Genomic DNA, 15,316 nt, shown 5'->3' with positions numbered 1-15,316 from the left:
GACAGTGTTAAGTTGGACTTAAATAATAAATTCTGGACTTAAATAATAAATTCTGGACTTAAATAATAATAATAATAATAATAATAATAAATAATAAATTCTGCTGGGAACAGTATATCATGGAACTGCTGAAGTACCAAAACATAAGCTGAGCTTAATTTTTCTGACTAAATATGAATTGTTTGTGGTGTGAACTGAAGGATGCCCTGCAGAGGTCTGTTCGAGGAATTGGGGATACTAACGTGTCTGCTTCCTAATATGTTTATTCCTTAGTCGAATTTATCATGAATGATATATCTCTTTTTCAAGCTAACTGCTCAGTTTATGGGCTCAACACTAGACATTAGAATAATATTCATAAAGATTTTGTCACTTACTTGGGTCAAAAAGGTGTCCATTATAACAGAACACATATTTTCAGTATCTTGCCAGCATCCATAAAAAGTCTAACTACTAATGTAGTTCAGTCTAAAAGGGAAATAAATAATTTATTGCTGCCCAATTCCTTCTACTCCATAGATAAATTTGTTTGTATAATCAACCGATGTGTATACATTATTAATAATACCAAATAATGATAGTGATATGATATGTAAAATCATCTGTACTTCTTCAGTGCAGTAATGTAGTCAGTGCAAATAAGTGTTGTAAATTATGATCCACAGAACATACAAATTACCAACTAACTGACTTTTCTTTCTGATGACATGTGGCTACAATAGCCTAAGAACTATCATTTGCACCTCAGTGTACTGACATTTACACATTATGTGACAAGTTTATTACCTTTTCAACAAAAATATGTTGAAGAGTTTTTACTTATTCCACATCCATGAGGGGAATTTCATTTGGGATCTGTGAAACGTATCGTTCAATCTCTGTGACTTTTGGATGATGATCTGTTATGCATAGCACAGTTATTGATTACTTTTAGCTTTTTCGGTCTCCTGACATGAAAAGCTCATTTTTCTCATGGATGAGCTCCTGCTGTTTTGATGGAAAAGTCCAAATGTATTATGATTGTTATCCTTTCTACTGTTTTGTACTTCTTGTTACATTTATGTCTATAGTTATCTGGCTGCTCTGTTTTTTGAATACATTAACCTTAAATCCAGTGAAAATATTGCAAATCGCAGGGAATGGACTGAGAGTATTGTGACTGCACTGAATGCTTGTGGAAGTAAGTTGTGGAAGTAAGCTGTTACTGAAAACATTCAGATGTAGACCATGCAATGTGTGGTGTGACTGTGTGAGGGGCTACGCATGAGTCACACCTGTGTGTAATGGCTCCAACCTGTTCAGTGAATCATGAAGCTCTTCATTTACACATTCAGTGGAACACTCCATTGAGGGTTTGTCTCATCACACAAAGAGTGACAAAATCTTCACATCTGTGTGAGAAGCATTCCCTGCAAAGCTGCCTCTTGATATCCTCAAGTGCACAGTAGAGGTTATGCTCCAAACTGTTACCTGCACCGTTCCCCAGAGAGCCTAAATCACAGATGACACCACTGACCCCTGTACTTGGCTTAAAAATGCTAGTTACCTGCCATTTACTGCATAGGGAGTTCTGTACAAGTTCAGACATGCCTCTCCAATGAGTACTCCACAGCCAAAGGACCTTCTTGGTCCTTTTAGCCATCTGACAACTACTAACCTTAGCTTGCACTTTTTTCCCAGTCTTGTCAGAGTGACCCTCAACTCCTTGGGTTTTCTGCACATTTTTGTCTACAGTCCCCAGAGCAGTGAAGCTGTTGGAGACACTAGACTGAAGCTAGTAGACTTGCAGCATCTGTTGAACTTCTGCCAGGTTACACTAAAGTCCAATCATGTACACAGTTCCTAATTTTACTGCAGCCAGTTGCTGCTCTCAGGTGTGCTACCACCAGACCTGAGTGTTATGATCAGCTGCTCTTTCTCCATAATCGTGGAGTGATGGGGACGAGTACCACAGTGCCAAAGGTTAGCCATTTCTCCATACAAGCAGGTTGCCTCACAGTACCCAACATGAAAACAGAGTAGTCAGTCTCCACACCGTTGACCACTTCTCATGACTGTGCAGCAGTTTGCACTCTTGTCCATTGTGATGATTTTTATTTATTTATTAATTTCTGTAAAGAATTTTTGTGCTAGCTGCTTAAGATTACATGATTTTATGTAGTTTCATTAAACAAAAGGAAGACTGATTTACGATACTGGGACACAAGTTATGGAAGAAGCTCGTATATGGAATATAAGAGATTGAATTAGCTTAATATTGATTAGTAAATATCTTCCACAAGATGATGTTTCTTATATGCGATTCAAGTGCTATTACAACAGACTAAGATGAGATTAAGTTGTATTCAGCAAACAAGTACAAAGTGGGCAAACTTCCAAAATATGAGAAGCAGTTTATTATTTTTGTCCTCTAACATGATGAAAAGTTCACAGTGCTCTATATAAATAGTACTTTAGAAAATACTGCCTATTATTTACATACTATAAGTACGTAGCTGTGTTTTGCTCGGAACTCTTGACTGTTATCATTAACTGACAATCACTGTAAATGTATTTCTGCAGCTGCAAATGCACCAAAACAAAACTTGTAATTAACTAAATCTCCCTGTATGTGTGGTTGCTCAAATGGCTCTAAGCACCATGGGACTTAACATCCGAGGTCATCAGTCCCCTAGACTTAGAAACTGCTTAAACCTAACTATCCTAAGGACATCACACACATCCATGCCCGAGGCAGGATTCAAACCTGCAACCGTAGCAGGCGCACGGTTCCAGACTGAAGCACCTAGAACTGCTCGGCCACAGCAGCTGGCGTATGTGTGGTCACAGTGTCTTTGCAACTAGACATAATGCATCTGCATGTGGTTCTTCATTAGCGGGTACAGTGCATTCTGCCATTGTGAGAGGCAGTAATAATTGAATCTGCTAGACAATGACTCAAAAGTTTCACCACTACTGCTAGATATATTTTGTGGTGGTTCAGTTTCATTTGGTTTGCTAATTTTGTTTGTTTGTAATTTAATAATGTTCCAAATTGTTTTGCCTTAAAAATCTGCAAGTGCTTTTGAAGTCTGAGCAAAGTGCATGAGTTTCTGATTGATCATAGCATCTCTGGTAAAGAAGCCTAGACTCATATTATGGGTTTGAAAGGCTTTCCTGCAGGGGGAGGGGAGGGGGGGGGGGAGTTTGAATAGTGATCACAGGCTGCTTGTTGCCACTCTGAGAAATTATCTATAAGAAAAGGCAGAAACACAGACAAAAGTTGGGGAATTTGCAGAATCTGAGAACCTGTGCCAACTAAAAAGTCAGAGAAGAAGACAATGCTATGTTATTCTTTGAGAAAAGCAATTGAAAGCCACGAAAGCATTATCATACTGAAATATGAATCAGGGAATGCATACCAGAAATCTATTTGATTTTTCCATCCTCAGTTTCTCAAAACATTAACTATTTAAAACAGTTTTGATTAAAACGAGCTCACTGTACCATCAAAGTTACAACTTATCCACTGTGACAACTATAATGTATGCTGAATTTCCACTTATTTCATATAAAAAAGTCATTGAAATTTGTAATGTGTCAAATTTCTTTTATCCATTTGTGTTAATTATCTGTACTTGCAGCCTACAGCATTGACAGTTGGGAGTCATTTTACAGCACAAGATTTGGAGTTTTTTATTGTATGAACAGTACATAATGTGCTATAGCACGTCATGGGTTATCAGCAACATACATAACTGTCCAAATAGTAGATACTCTAAATAGCATTCATTATCACAGGAAACTCATGCCACCTGAGCATTCCGGAGGTGCCCAGCGTTTGCGTATACAGTACCTCTCTTCACACTAGTGTGAAGAGCATGTCATTCTTTGAGCTCTGGATGAAGATTTTTGTGGAACATGTTAATGTATAGCTTGGAACTTGGCTGAGATGTGAGGGACATTCACATATGGATGGGCTTGTTATATCGACTTTCACTCGGTGGTGTAATACTCAATACACACCATGGTTTGCATTTGAATTTTTCTAGCAAGAGGCTGCTACCATGTCTAATCCACTCTGTTGAAGCAGTATCCACCCTCTCCTGGTGGTTATCATTGTGTTCTCCATGCGTTGTATAGGGCAAACTTATCTGAAAGATTGAGCTGCAGAATAAATATGACTACAGTTGAAACAGATAAACGGTACAACAAAAGAGTGGAGCTTGGACAAAGCCAAGGGTGTTAAAGAAAGTTCATTTAGTGTCTTTCATCAAAACATCAGAAGCCTCATAAATAATATGGATGATCTTCTCACATCCATACAGGAATATGGAAGGGTAGGTGGGATTTCAAGAGACTTGTGCATGCCAGAACATTATATGGATGTAATAAATGAAAAGCACCAGTTTGCTTTTGTTCTACAATGTTATTTTTATTGCTAACCGGTTTTCGGCTTACAAGGCCATCTTCAGACATTTACTGAGTATTATCACCAAAGAAGTTAAATGTTAGCAGACAACATTGGAAGAGAAGTAACACATCTAGAGTGAAGTAGAAACATACAGTGAGTAACATCTTTGTAATGAAATAGTAAAAACTGAACAGTACATAAATAAAAATGGAGTTGACAGGAAAACCTTTAGCACAAAATAGGAATAGCATGCCTACATAACAGTTTCTATTAATAAACAAAACTAATGAAATAAGATAAAATTAGTACTAGACAAGGCTGCATCAAGAGGTATGAAACATGGAGAGTGATACACAAACAATTAAAAAAGAAGAGACAGTTGTCAATGTAAATACAGAGTACACGAGGAACTTAAACAATATCAATAAGATAAACAGAAATTAGTAAATGCAGGAAAATTGAGGTGATTGAGGGAACCAACAGTTTGAGAGTGTGGTGGTACTGCATTTTAACATTAACACTATAATCAAAGCAGTGGCTGTATACCAGTTTACATTAAATAAATGAGCACAGTAAAATATGAACAGTATTTGATGAGACAACTACAAGGGGAGTCAAACATGGACAGTAATACAAGTACAAGTTAAAAGCAAACCCTTAACTATTGAAACTACAGCATATGTGGAATACAAAGACAACTGCAACAAATAAAACAACTTAATGACTACAGGAAAATGAAGATATGTAGGAAGAGAGAGTGTGGGAAGTAATGAACAACAAAGATGATTATATGAAGTTTAGGAGAGGGGAAGTGTTGAGTTGTGTCTGGTCATTTAGGATGAGATCTGGACTGTGAGCAAGATGTTTGTTAATTTGCAGGGCTTCCAGCAGGTTGAGTTTATGGCCTTTGTTTGCTAAGTGAAGTACATGGGACACTGGCTGGTAGTTGTGACCCTCACTCAGTACATGCTCAGCAAATGCAGAGTCTGAATTCTGCAACCTCCAGCTGCGTTCATGTTCAGCCAGCCTAGTTGATATGTCTCTGCCTGACTGACCAATGTAAAATTTGTCACAATCAGAACAGGTGATTTTGTATACCCCACTGTTGGCTAATAACTGGATCTTGTCTTTGCTATTAAAAACACACTGGGCTGTAGTGTTCCTGACATAGTAGGAAACCCTATACTTGCAGGATTTCAGTGCTTTGGCTACAGTCTGTGATACCTGACCTAGAAATGGTAGAATACACCATTTTTTGCTGACAGTGGATGGGGAAGCAGGTGGGGCATAGAGGAGGGGTATAATTTTCTGTTTTTGTTTCCTGTGCAAGATGTGGTCAATAAGAACTGGATTTTAGCCATTGGCTGAGGCAATAAATTTTATTGTATCTAACTCTGTTTTAAAATCATCTATGGACATGGGGATAGATATGAGACGGTGTACCATTGAGTGGAAAGCTGCATGTTTGTGAGTTATGGGGTGTTGTGAGCAAGAAGGTATTACTGTGTCTGTAGTTGTTGTTTTTCTGTAAATTTTGAAACAATGTGTGTGTGTACTGATGTCAATGGTGAGATCTAAGAAGTTTATGGATTTGTTGCCAATTTCCATAGTGAACTGGATATTTTTATGTTGACTGTTTAGGTTTTTCAAGAATGTGTTGAGTTGTCTTGTAGTACCAGTCCACATACACAGGACATCATCTACATATCTAAACCAGTATTTGATGTTTGCACTCAAAGGTTCTGTTTTTAAAAAAAATTGTTCAAAATGGTCCATAAATATTTCAGCCAGCAGTGGACTAAGAGGGGAGCCCATAGCTAAGCCATCTAATTGTTTATAAAGAGTTCCTTGGAACTGGAAATAGTTCTGTACAAGGCAGGTCTGTGTGGCCAGTCTCAAGTCATTCAATTCCACAGGATTGACATTAGACTTGTGCATCAGCTCTGTCAAAATGTCAATACATTCTACTACTGGTATGTTAGAAAACAAACTGCTGACATCAAAGGATACTAATTTATCACTGTGTGAGACAGATATACCTTTTAACTTGTTTACCAGGTCCACAGAGTTTGAAATACCATGCTTTGCTTTGAATTTAGTCTTGCTCTTAATTAGGACATCAAGTTTACTGGCTAGTTTGTAAGATGGAGCAGTGAATGATGATACAACTGGACGAATAGGCACATCTTGTTTATGCAGTTTAGGAAGCCCGTACATTCTAGGAGGCAATGGGTTCATATTATTTAACAGTTTTACTTCAAATTCAGAGAATAAGCTTTTGCATGAAATGATTGCATATTTAACATCCTCTTTGAACAATTTAGTAGGGTCTTTAGGAAGGACTTGGAAGCCTGTGGTATTCAGAAAATCATTAACTTTATCCACATAATCACATTTGTTCAAAAGCACAATACTGTTGCCTTTATCAGATTTTGTGGCAACGATACCTTGGTGTTGTAATTTCTGTTTTAAGGACTTGAGGGTGTGAAAGTCAATAGAGCATGGGACGTTACACACGAATTTGGTTTCGTTCTTTAGTGCATTGGGGCAACTATATATTTTGCAGTGGTGTCTTTCGTTGAGGCATATTCAATATCAACTTTCATAACATCCAGTTTTTTTTTCTTTTCTTTCTTTCTTTTTTTTTTTTTTTTTTTTTTTTTTTTTTTTTTTTTTTTTTTTGTGATAATACTCAGTAAATGTCTGAAGATGGCCTTGTAAGCAGAAAGCCGAAAACCGGTTAGCAATAAAAATAATATTGTAGAACAAAAGCAAACTGGTGCTTTTCATTTATTATTATAATGTTGTTCTACCAAGAACCGACGGAAGATTCTGTTAATATTATACGGATGTCACTGAAACTGAACAGATACAATTTGATATCACACTATTCTACAACCAATAAAAAGAAAGAGGGAGTGGGCATATTTGCAAAAGATGGAGTTAAGTCCCAGGCTCTCCAGCTTAACAAATGTTGAGTTGGACCGCTTTTCAAATGTTGCACCACATTAATGGACCAGGAAACACACACAATTGTAGTAATAGTAGTTTACAGGCAACCACCAATAAGTATCTTAAGCTTCATAAAGCAGCTGGCAACAATTTGAACAAATGACGCAGACTTAAATTGTAGAATCATATTTTGTGGAGTCTTCAGTGTTGATTTCTGGAGTTGTTGATGCCCATCTTTGGACTATGTTCTACAGTACAATTCCCTGTTAGGGCTGGAAGGCATGATGCAACACCTCTTGACAGTATTTTTAGACTCAACAACCTGCCGTGATTTAGCCACAAAACCGATAGTCAGTGAGTTATGTGACCATGATGGTCAAATGTTAACAATAAAATTTACTTTCCAGTTAGATACAGACCACAGAAAAAAGTGTCATATTGCAGAATCATAAATTATGACTCGATCACAGTGTTTAGAGAGAAACTGTGTGAAGACTGTTGTGGAGGAATTTATAAAGTAGACATTGCTGATGGAATGTTTAACTTTTTCTTAAATGTATTCCTACAGCACTTTGGGGTATGTTTTCCACTTAAACAAATAGAGGTAAAGTTAACCTAAAGCAAGAAAATTGTGTGGATAATTCTGGGGAATTAAAGTATCTTGTGCTAAGAAGAGGAAATTCTACGTGATTCAGAGAGCAAGTAGTACCAATAGTTGAGATTTGAAACTCCATTACCACCAGTATTACTGAATTCTCCACTCTGCCATAACTTAAAAAATAATAATAATAATAAAAATAAAATAAATAAAAAATTTAAAAAAAACCTTGTGTACTAATGCAAAAAATAGATAAATAAATGAACAAACAATCACAGAAAAAGAAATATTAGGAACATTGTTAAATAATGAAACAAGGAAACCCCGTCATCCCATTGAAATTGATACCCTAGGCAGGAATGGTGACACTTTCAAATAATTAGCTACCAAATTCAGTGATTACTTCCTCACAGTAGCTGAAAAAACTGGACCCAGTAATAAGCAATCAAATACAGATGTGTTAAATTTACTTGTGTAGACACCATACAGACATCAGTTTCAAAAATACAAGCTTTAAGCTTAAGTAATTCTGCTGGCTGTGATGGTATTTTTAGTAGTATATTAACATCTCAAGATGACTCAGATAGGATTACTGCTAAGCTAGCTTTATAGTTAATCAATAACTCTGGGATACTTCCTAATGAACTTAAATAGTCTGTAGTAATACCCATCTACAATACTGCAGAAAAGCAAACCATATCTACCTACAGACCAATATTGCTCATTCCAGCCTTTGAAATGTATTAGAGAGAGTGGCCTATGATAACTGACTCATTTAACCTGACTAGAACGTGTTAACCATCTCTCAGTTTGGCTGTTATAAAGGATTCTTCACATAGAAAGCAATACGACATATCATAAATGAACTGCTAGTAGAGCTAACCAAGAGAAATTATCCTGTCAGTATATTCTGTGACCTCGTGAAAGCCTTCAATTGTGTGGAATGGAAAATTCTACTTAACAACATAAATCGCTGTGACATTAATGATATCCCTCTTGCTTGGACATAGTCACACATCCATAACAGAAAGCAGAGGGTCTTATTAACAGACTGTATCTTGGGCACAAAATAACCACAGCATGGGGGAACATAATGTGTGGAATGCCACAGGTATTGGTACAGAGTCCACTCTCATTTCTAACCTACATATGTGATCTTCTAATTCCTTTAAAGGGCAGTTCAAGAACTGTAATGTTTGCTGATGACACAGACATACTAATCAAGGGCCCAAACTCAACACCAACAGGCACAGCTCAGATTATAGCCAAACAGGCCTACGACTGGTTCGCAGCTAACAGCTTGAGTTTTAATAGCACAAAGGCTTGTGTTACCCAACTTCAAACAAAGCAACTTGTTAGCACCAGAATCAGACATTAACTGCAATGTTCTGAATGGAGTACAAAGCGTGAAATTCGTTGGGTACCACTGGATGACAATTTAAAGTGGACTCAACACACAGATAAACTAAGCGAGAAGCACAGTTGAGTGTGTTATGCCCTTATAAGGATCTCGTATCTTGTTGGCCTAAAGTATTGGCTTCTTTTGCATATTCTCAGTCCCTGTTGCCTTATGGAGTTACCTTCACAGGCAGTGCACCTAAAATAAATAAAGTGATTCTTCAGAAAAAGTGAGCAATAGGAATACTAAGTGAAGTAAGTGGCCATACCTCTCGTAGAAGCCTCTTTATTATTATTATTATTATTATTATTATTATTTAAGCATGTTGGACTTCCTACAGCCACTTCCCTGTAGCTGTATTGTTTAATGGTTTTTGTTGCCATCAGTGAAGAGTCAGTTTCTGCTGAACTGTAATTTCCACAGTCACAATACATGACATAAAGATAATTTTCTTGTAGACTTTCCCCCTCATCCAAGGTTCAGGGAATCATTACGTATTCCAGCAGGAAGGCATTCAACAAGCTCTCATCTGATGTAAAGCGACAGATTGGGAATCCCCTTGTCCTTTGAAAGAAAATTAAAACAGTACATCTTTCGCCACTCATTCTACAAATTATCTGAATATTTAGTGTCAGGGATTGAAAAGTTCTCTTTAGCCACTTGGCAAATAGGAGTGTGTGTCACAAAGTTACACGACGAGCAGTAATGTCCGTAAATGTGACCCAGTATTTACAGAACAGCAGTTAATTACATCAAAAGAAAATTCAGTTGAGAGGACAGAAATGGAGTTACTAGGTAGTAGTTGCAGTCAGGAGAGAAAGCGCATAGTGCCACCACAAGCCATAGGAACAACCTGCCTGGCTTTCAGAACTAATAGTTCCTTCATTGGGGAGGAGAGAGGAAAAGGTTAAAATAAAGTGCAGGTCAGTCAGACCCCAGGGTGAGAGGGCCCATCTATAGTCAGGATGAGGGGAGGCAAGGGTGAGGGGGTGGGCATAAGAGGGAGTAGTGTTGTAAATTCATACCCACAATGGTGGGTTCTTTACTTTGCTCCAGGAGGAGATGAGAGGATACTATAACACATAAAATATTAGTTTGCATTATTACAACATAGATAAGAAGAATTATATAAGTTTGTACAATTAGTTTCCACAGGAATGTCACCAATATTTACAACTGTCTCGGAACATTAATGTATCACTTGATATGGACAAGATGCGAGTGTGTCACTCAGAGTACGTTTGACAATAACTTTCACACAGTGTTCTGCTTAATGCACTGATCACACATGTTGTTGTCTTACTCGATAATTGCAGAAAGAGCAGCGCAGTATTGTGCTCGGCCATAAGTAGAAGATCCGTTGTAGTGTCATAGTGAACATTTCTGGGCATGGCTAAGCAGGTGTCAATCATTCATCGATGCAGTTCAAAGTGACTACCTTTTCTTGTGGTTGCAACATGAGGCATTGACCTCGCTTGGTCACCTCGCTCTTTGGACAACACCATGAATATGTAATCAAATCATAAATGTATTGGGAAGTGGGCATAAGAATTCTGAGAACCTTAAAGAGGCCTTTGCAAGATGTGTGGTTATCTTCTTTACACAATATTCTTACTGTCCATTTCTGCTGAATAAATACTAAAGTTACAGTTGGTGCATTACCCCTAACAGGATTTTTGCAGTGCTTATATCCTGTCACTCATGTTGTATGATCTACAGTACTTCTGTAACTCATTCTTCATGTCACTTGTATTTTGCTTGATTCCAAATCTGTAAATAAAAGGATTTCTAAAGTGAATATACAGCCAAACAAGGATAGAAAAAGGTACTACCTGTGAAATGGTAGCAGACTGGCAGATATATACAATACCAGACCGAACACTAGGTTTCGGAACCAGTAGTTCTTTCATTTTACAAAAGATTCAGGTGGGTTCTACATATGCATCTAAATCTGTATTCTGCAAACCACTATGAAGAACACAACAGCAGGTACTTCTGTTGTACTGCATACTTCTGCTTCTTCTCATGCCATTTGTGTACAGAATGCGTCAGTGTGCACAATAATTAGTGTGATACCATCTTTGTGGGCCCAATGGGAGTGAAATGCAGGAGGCCGTAGATTATTCCTAGATTCCTCTCTTAGTTCTGGTGCCCAAAATTTAATAAATGTGTTTTCACAGGATAACCGGCACCTGTCTTCGAGCATCTGCTATCTGCCAACTCATGTTTTTCAGTGTTTTCATAGCACTCTCTTGTGGGTCACACAAACCTATCACAATTTGTGCAGCCCTTCTTTATGTACAGTCAGTGTCCCAGCTAGTCCATTTGGTGCACTTGAGCATTATTGTAGGATAGGCCACACAATTATTTTGTAAGCATATTCCTTTGTAGGCTGACCTCAGCCAGTATCGTACCAGTGAACCAAAGTCTGCAACCTGCTTTAAATATGACATAGACTATGTCATCATTCTATTCCATATCCCAGCAAACTGGTTACATCTGAGTATTTTGTTACTTGACTGAGTCCAATGTTATTCACTTAGACTGTATCGCATTTCTAAATATTTTCAACTGTGCAGTTTTACATTCTGAACATTTAACGAACATTGACAATATTTGAACCATTTTGTAATCTTTTATTAATATACAACATTAATATCACTGGTCACAACACACTTTCCTGAGTTGCTCTTACATCTATCAATGGTTCTCCATCCACCATAATGTGCAGAGTCCACCTGATCGAGAAATCCAATCTAGTTAAAGGTTTTGATAATAACCATTGCTGTGTCAAATTCTTTTTAGAAACCAAGAAACATTGTATTTCTATGAGTACACAGTAAAATCAGTTGAAAACACAATTAAGATAAAAATGGCAAAGCAACTTGAGAGGAAACCCATAATAATTTTATCATCGTGTGAATAGACTTGGCTATGGGATCATGGTGGAAGGTTGTAATTTTTACACAAGAAATTAAACTTTGTTGCTTATATTTCACATAACCTAATTTTCCAATTGAAAGCCAATTGTTTAGTAAACTTACTAAAATGACATCTCAGTCTGAAACCCATGTTGTGTAAATTAAATAGTTTGAAACATAGGTAAAAATGTATGTTATCTTCTGTAAAACTGATTTTATTAATTTTACTTTAGGAAGACAAATACCAAGATATTTATTTATTGTTTGTCAATGGTAATTCTTGAATAGTCTCACATCTTACATCAGTTTCATATCCTTAATCAGTTTGTAAATGAAGAAACCACCTGGTTCCAATAGCCACAATGTCCTTCAGTTAACAGTGGTTGCAATGTCCTAGGTAAGTACATACTATGTAAAGTGTACTGAAAACAAGCAGTGAAAGTTAATGAGATTTATCTGAGCTGCCAGGTATTTATTTCTCGCATTGGTTTCAGCTCTTTGAAGATACTGACATGCCACATTCTGTGTGTTACAACTGTGCTGCCGTTTTGTTATCCTGGCATAGTTTATACACAAAATGCATGGAAGCTCAAAAGAAGTTAAAGAGCCTTGCTGTTATTGCAATGGCATACCGAATGTCAACTAAAGAGGTGAGTGCTTCATCAATTCCCTTTTTTGTGTACAGGCAGGTTATGTACGGACAGGAATACAAAAAACTGAAAATGTCAGGTGGAAAGTTTATTTTTATTTTTCTGCTTCTCTGTGAGTCTGCAAGCCAAAACTATTTGATCAGGAAATGAGCCACTGTATGATTCACAAAAAGCTGAAACCAAAATTCAAAACCAGAAAAGAAGACTGTGAAAAATAAAGAAATAAAACAAAAATTGACAATAGTAGATATAATAAATAACATGTTACAATGCAGTTTTGTAAACTACTGCAAGGATCTTCTATACAGAATAAAAGTAGTGTGTCATGAGAAAGTCTTTCAGGGTAGATTTCAAAATCTAGGGTTCTTCACCTGCTACTGAAAAATAAAACCTGCAGAATGGTGACAATCAATGAAACTCATCTACTTCATACACAAACAAAAATTAAACTGTAATTTTTATTTTGCATTTTTATCAATCTACATCTACATTCATACTCTTCAAACCACCATGCAGTGCATGGCAGATGGTATGTCCCATTGTACCAGGTATTAGGGTTTCTTCCTGTCCCATTCATATAAGAAGCACATGTCCCAAATTCTGCAGCCATTTCTCAAGCTGTGTCCTGGGAATTGTCTCTCCCTGGTCACCAGCTCAAAATATTTTATGCCATGTATTACACTGGTATCCATACAAGATTCAGAATGTGCACAAAATGAAGTGCCAAGATAGGCTTCATGGTTATTCATTGTGTTTTATTTGGAATTAAATGTGTGTGATGTTCTAGGACAGGTGTGTACACACTTAAAGATCAGGCACTTTGGTGAGAGATCTTGAAAATATATTTTGAGGTACAGTGTAAACAGCATACATAAAATTCGACAGCATTAGTGACACAATTGTAACCAAGTCAGCTAAAATATAAGTGTTTTTTTTCCTCACGTAATAACAGAAAACAAACTCATTTGAAACATAGTTATGTACATTGCAATACTTTCACATTTCAGTCTTTTGAACAGAAATCTGCAAGAAATTGTCTATTGAGTTCTTGAGAAAATTCATGTACGGAAGCCTGTATTTAGAATGATGAGTTATTTTCTCATATTTATCCCATAAGTATGCCAGGTGCTGTATGTTATCCATTAATTTAAGTCCAAAAATTATATGAAATGTGTGCGCCATGATTCACGTTGTTGCGTGTCACTTTGCTTTGGCAAGCGATTTACATTGGGGTATCATGACAGTAGACACCTGTAAGTTACGTATGTCCATTCTATTGATCCGCCGAATCGTGTCCCTTGCTGTGTGCCATACGTCGGCAAATTTCGGGCACTTAAAACAGTGTACAATTCCTTCCTCCGAATTACAATTTCCACATGCGGCTGAAAGTTTTAACTGGATGGAGTAAAGCTTGGAGTTGGTCTGTATTGTCCAGTTTATCATTTTGCACCAAGTCGATCTGGCACTTTCTGATATTATTTTCCCACATGATTTTCCAGCTGAGCTGCGGTAGTCATAGCTCCCATGTATTAGGAATTAGTATTCTTTTGAGAAGTATGGCCACATTACGATCTTTTCCTTGTTTTAGGACATCTGTTGATATGTAGCTTTTATTGAGCTAATAATTTTAGACAAATTGTAATGAGTGTGTGATACTGACAATATAAATCGTTGCTAGCTCTGATGTCGGGTGATATTTGTAAAACAATACAGCAGTTCGTGTGTGTGGTCCCTTTTATATTATACACTTAGTTCTGTTGATGAGGAGTGGTGCACATTTTGCATGCAAGTCTGTTAGTCCCAGTCCACCCTCATTTACGCTGAGGGTGCAAGTTGGCAGAGGAACCTTAAAAAGATTTCATCCCTCCCTATTTTTTTGGGCGTTGGGAGGACCTGGGCTAAGTTCCACACTTTTGCAAGAATTTTTGTGTTTTACCCTTGTTTAGAAAGTCACATTGGTATTTTGAATGCTAAACTACTTGTCACTGTTCTTTATAAATACTGAAATAAATCGAACTATGTAAATGCAAAGAAGCACACATGGTATGTTCAAATGGTTTCAACTTTATTTTAGAACTGTACTCATATAATAGAACAAAGATAGGCAAGGCATATTAAAGTCCAAATATAACAATGATTTACAGCTTTGTGATTCAGTCCACACAAAATGTTAACTGTCTCATCTTTGTATGAAATCCAAATCCATTATACATTTAAATATTATTTCTCTTCAAGCTCACACAGGAAGAAGTTGACGTGATGCAGACTAACACATCAAGCAGAGCTTCAGCAGTGCATTACTACAGATTGATCTTTGATAAGCAATTTTCACGGAGACATTGCTATCTTTATGGCAGGGGTTGCAACAATCATCTGTGTATGTGGAGTACAACTTTAAGTGTA

The 15,316-nt window shown here is 37.0% G+C and overlaps 1 protein-coding gene across 2 annotated transcripts in view; it reads left to right on the top strand.

The window, feature by feature from the left end:
• LOC126260185 (uncharacterized) overlaps window positions 1-15,316 on the top strand; it is a 424,295-nt gene that overhangs the window by 24,934 nt on the left and 384,045 nt on the right. For both annotated transcript variants that reach the window (XM_049957460.1, XM_049957459.1), the window contains exon 3: window positions 12,758-12,913. In XM_049957460.1, the coding sequence (XP_049813417.1) occupies window positions 12,758-12,913 (156 nt within the window). The remainder of the gene's footprint in view (window positions 1-12,757; window positions 12,914-15,316) is intronic.

The sequence above is a fragment of the Schistocerca nitens genome, chromosome 5 (genome assembly GCF_023898315.1).
Source record: "Schistocerca nitens isolate TAMUIC-IGC-003100 chromosome 5, iqSchNite1.1, whole genome shotgun sequence".
Lineage (NCBI taxonomy): Eukaryota > Metazoa > Arthropoda > Insecta > Orthoptera > Acrididae > Schistocerca > Schistocerca nitens.
Note: the sequence above shows the minus strand (reverse complement) of the source record. Positions and strands in the feature narration are given on the sequence as shown.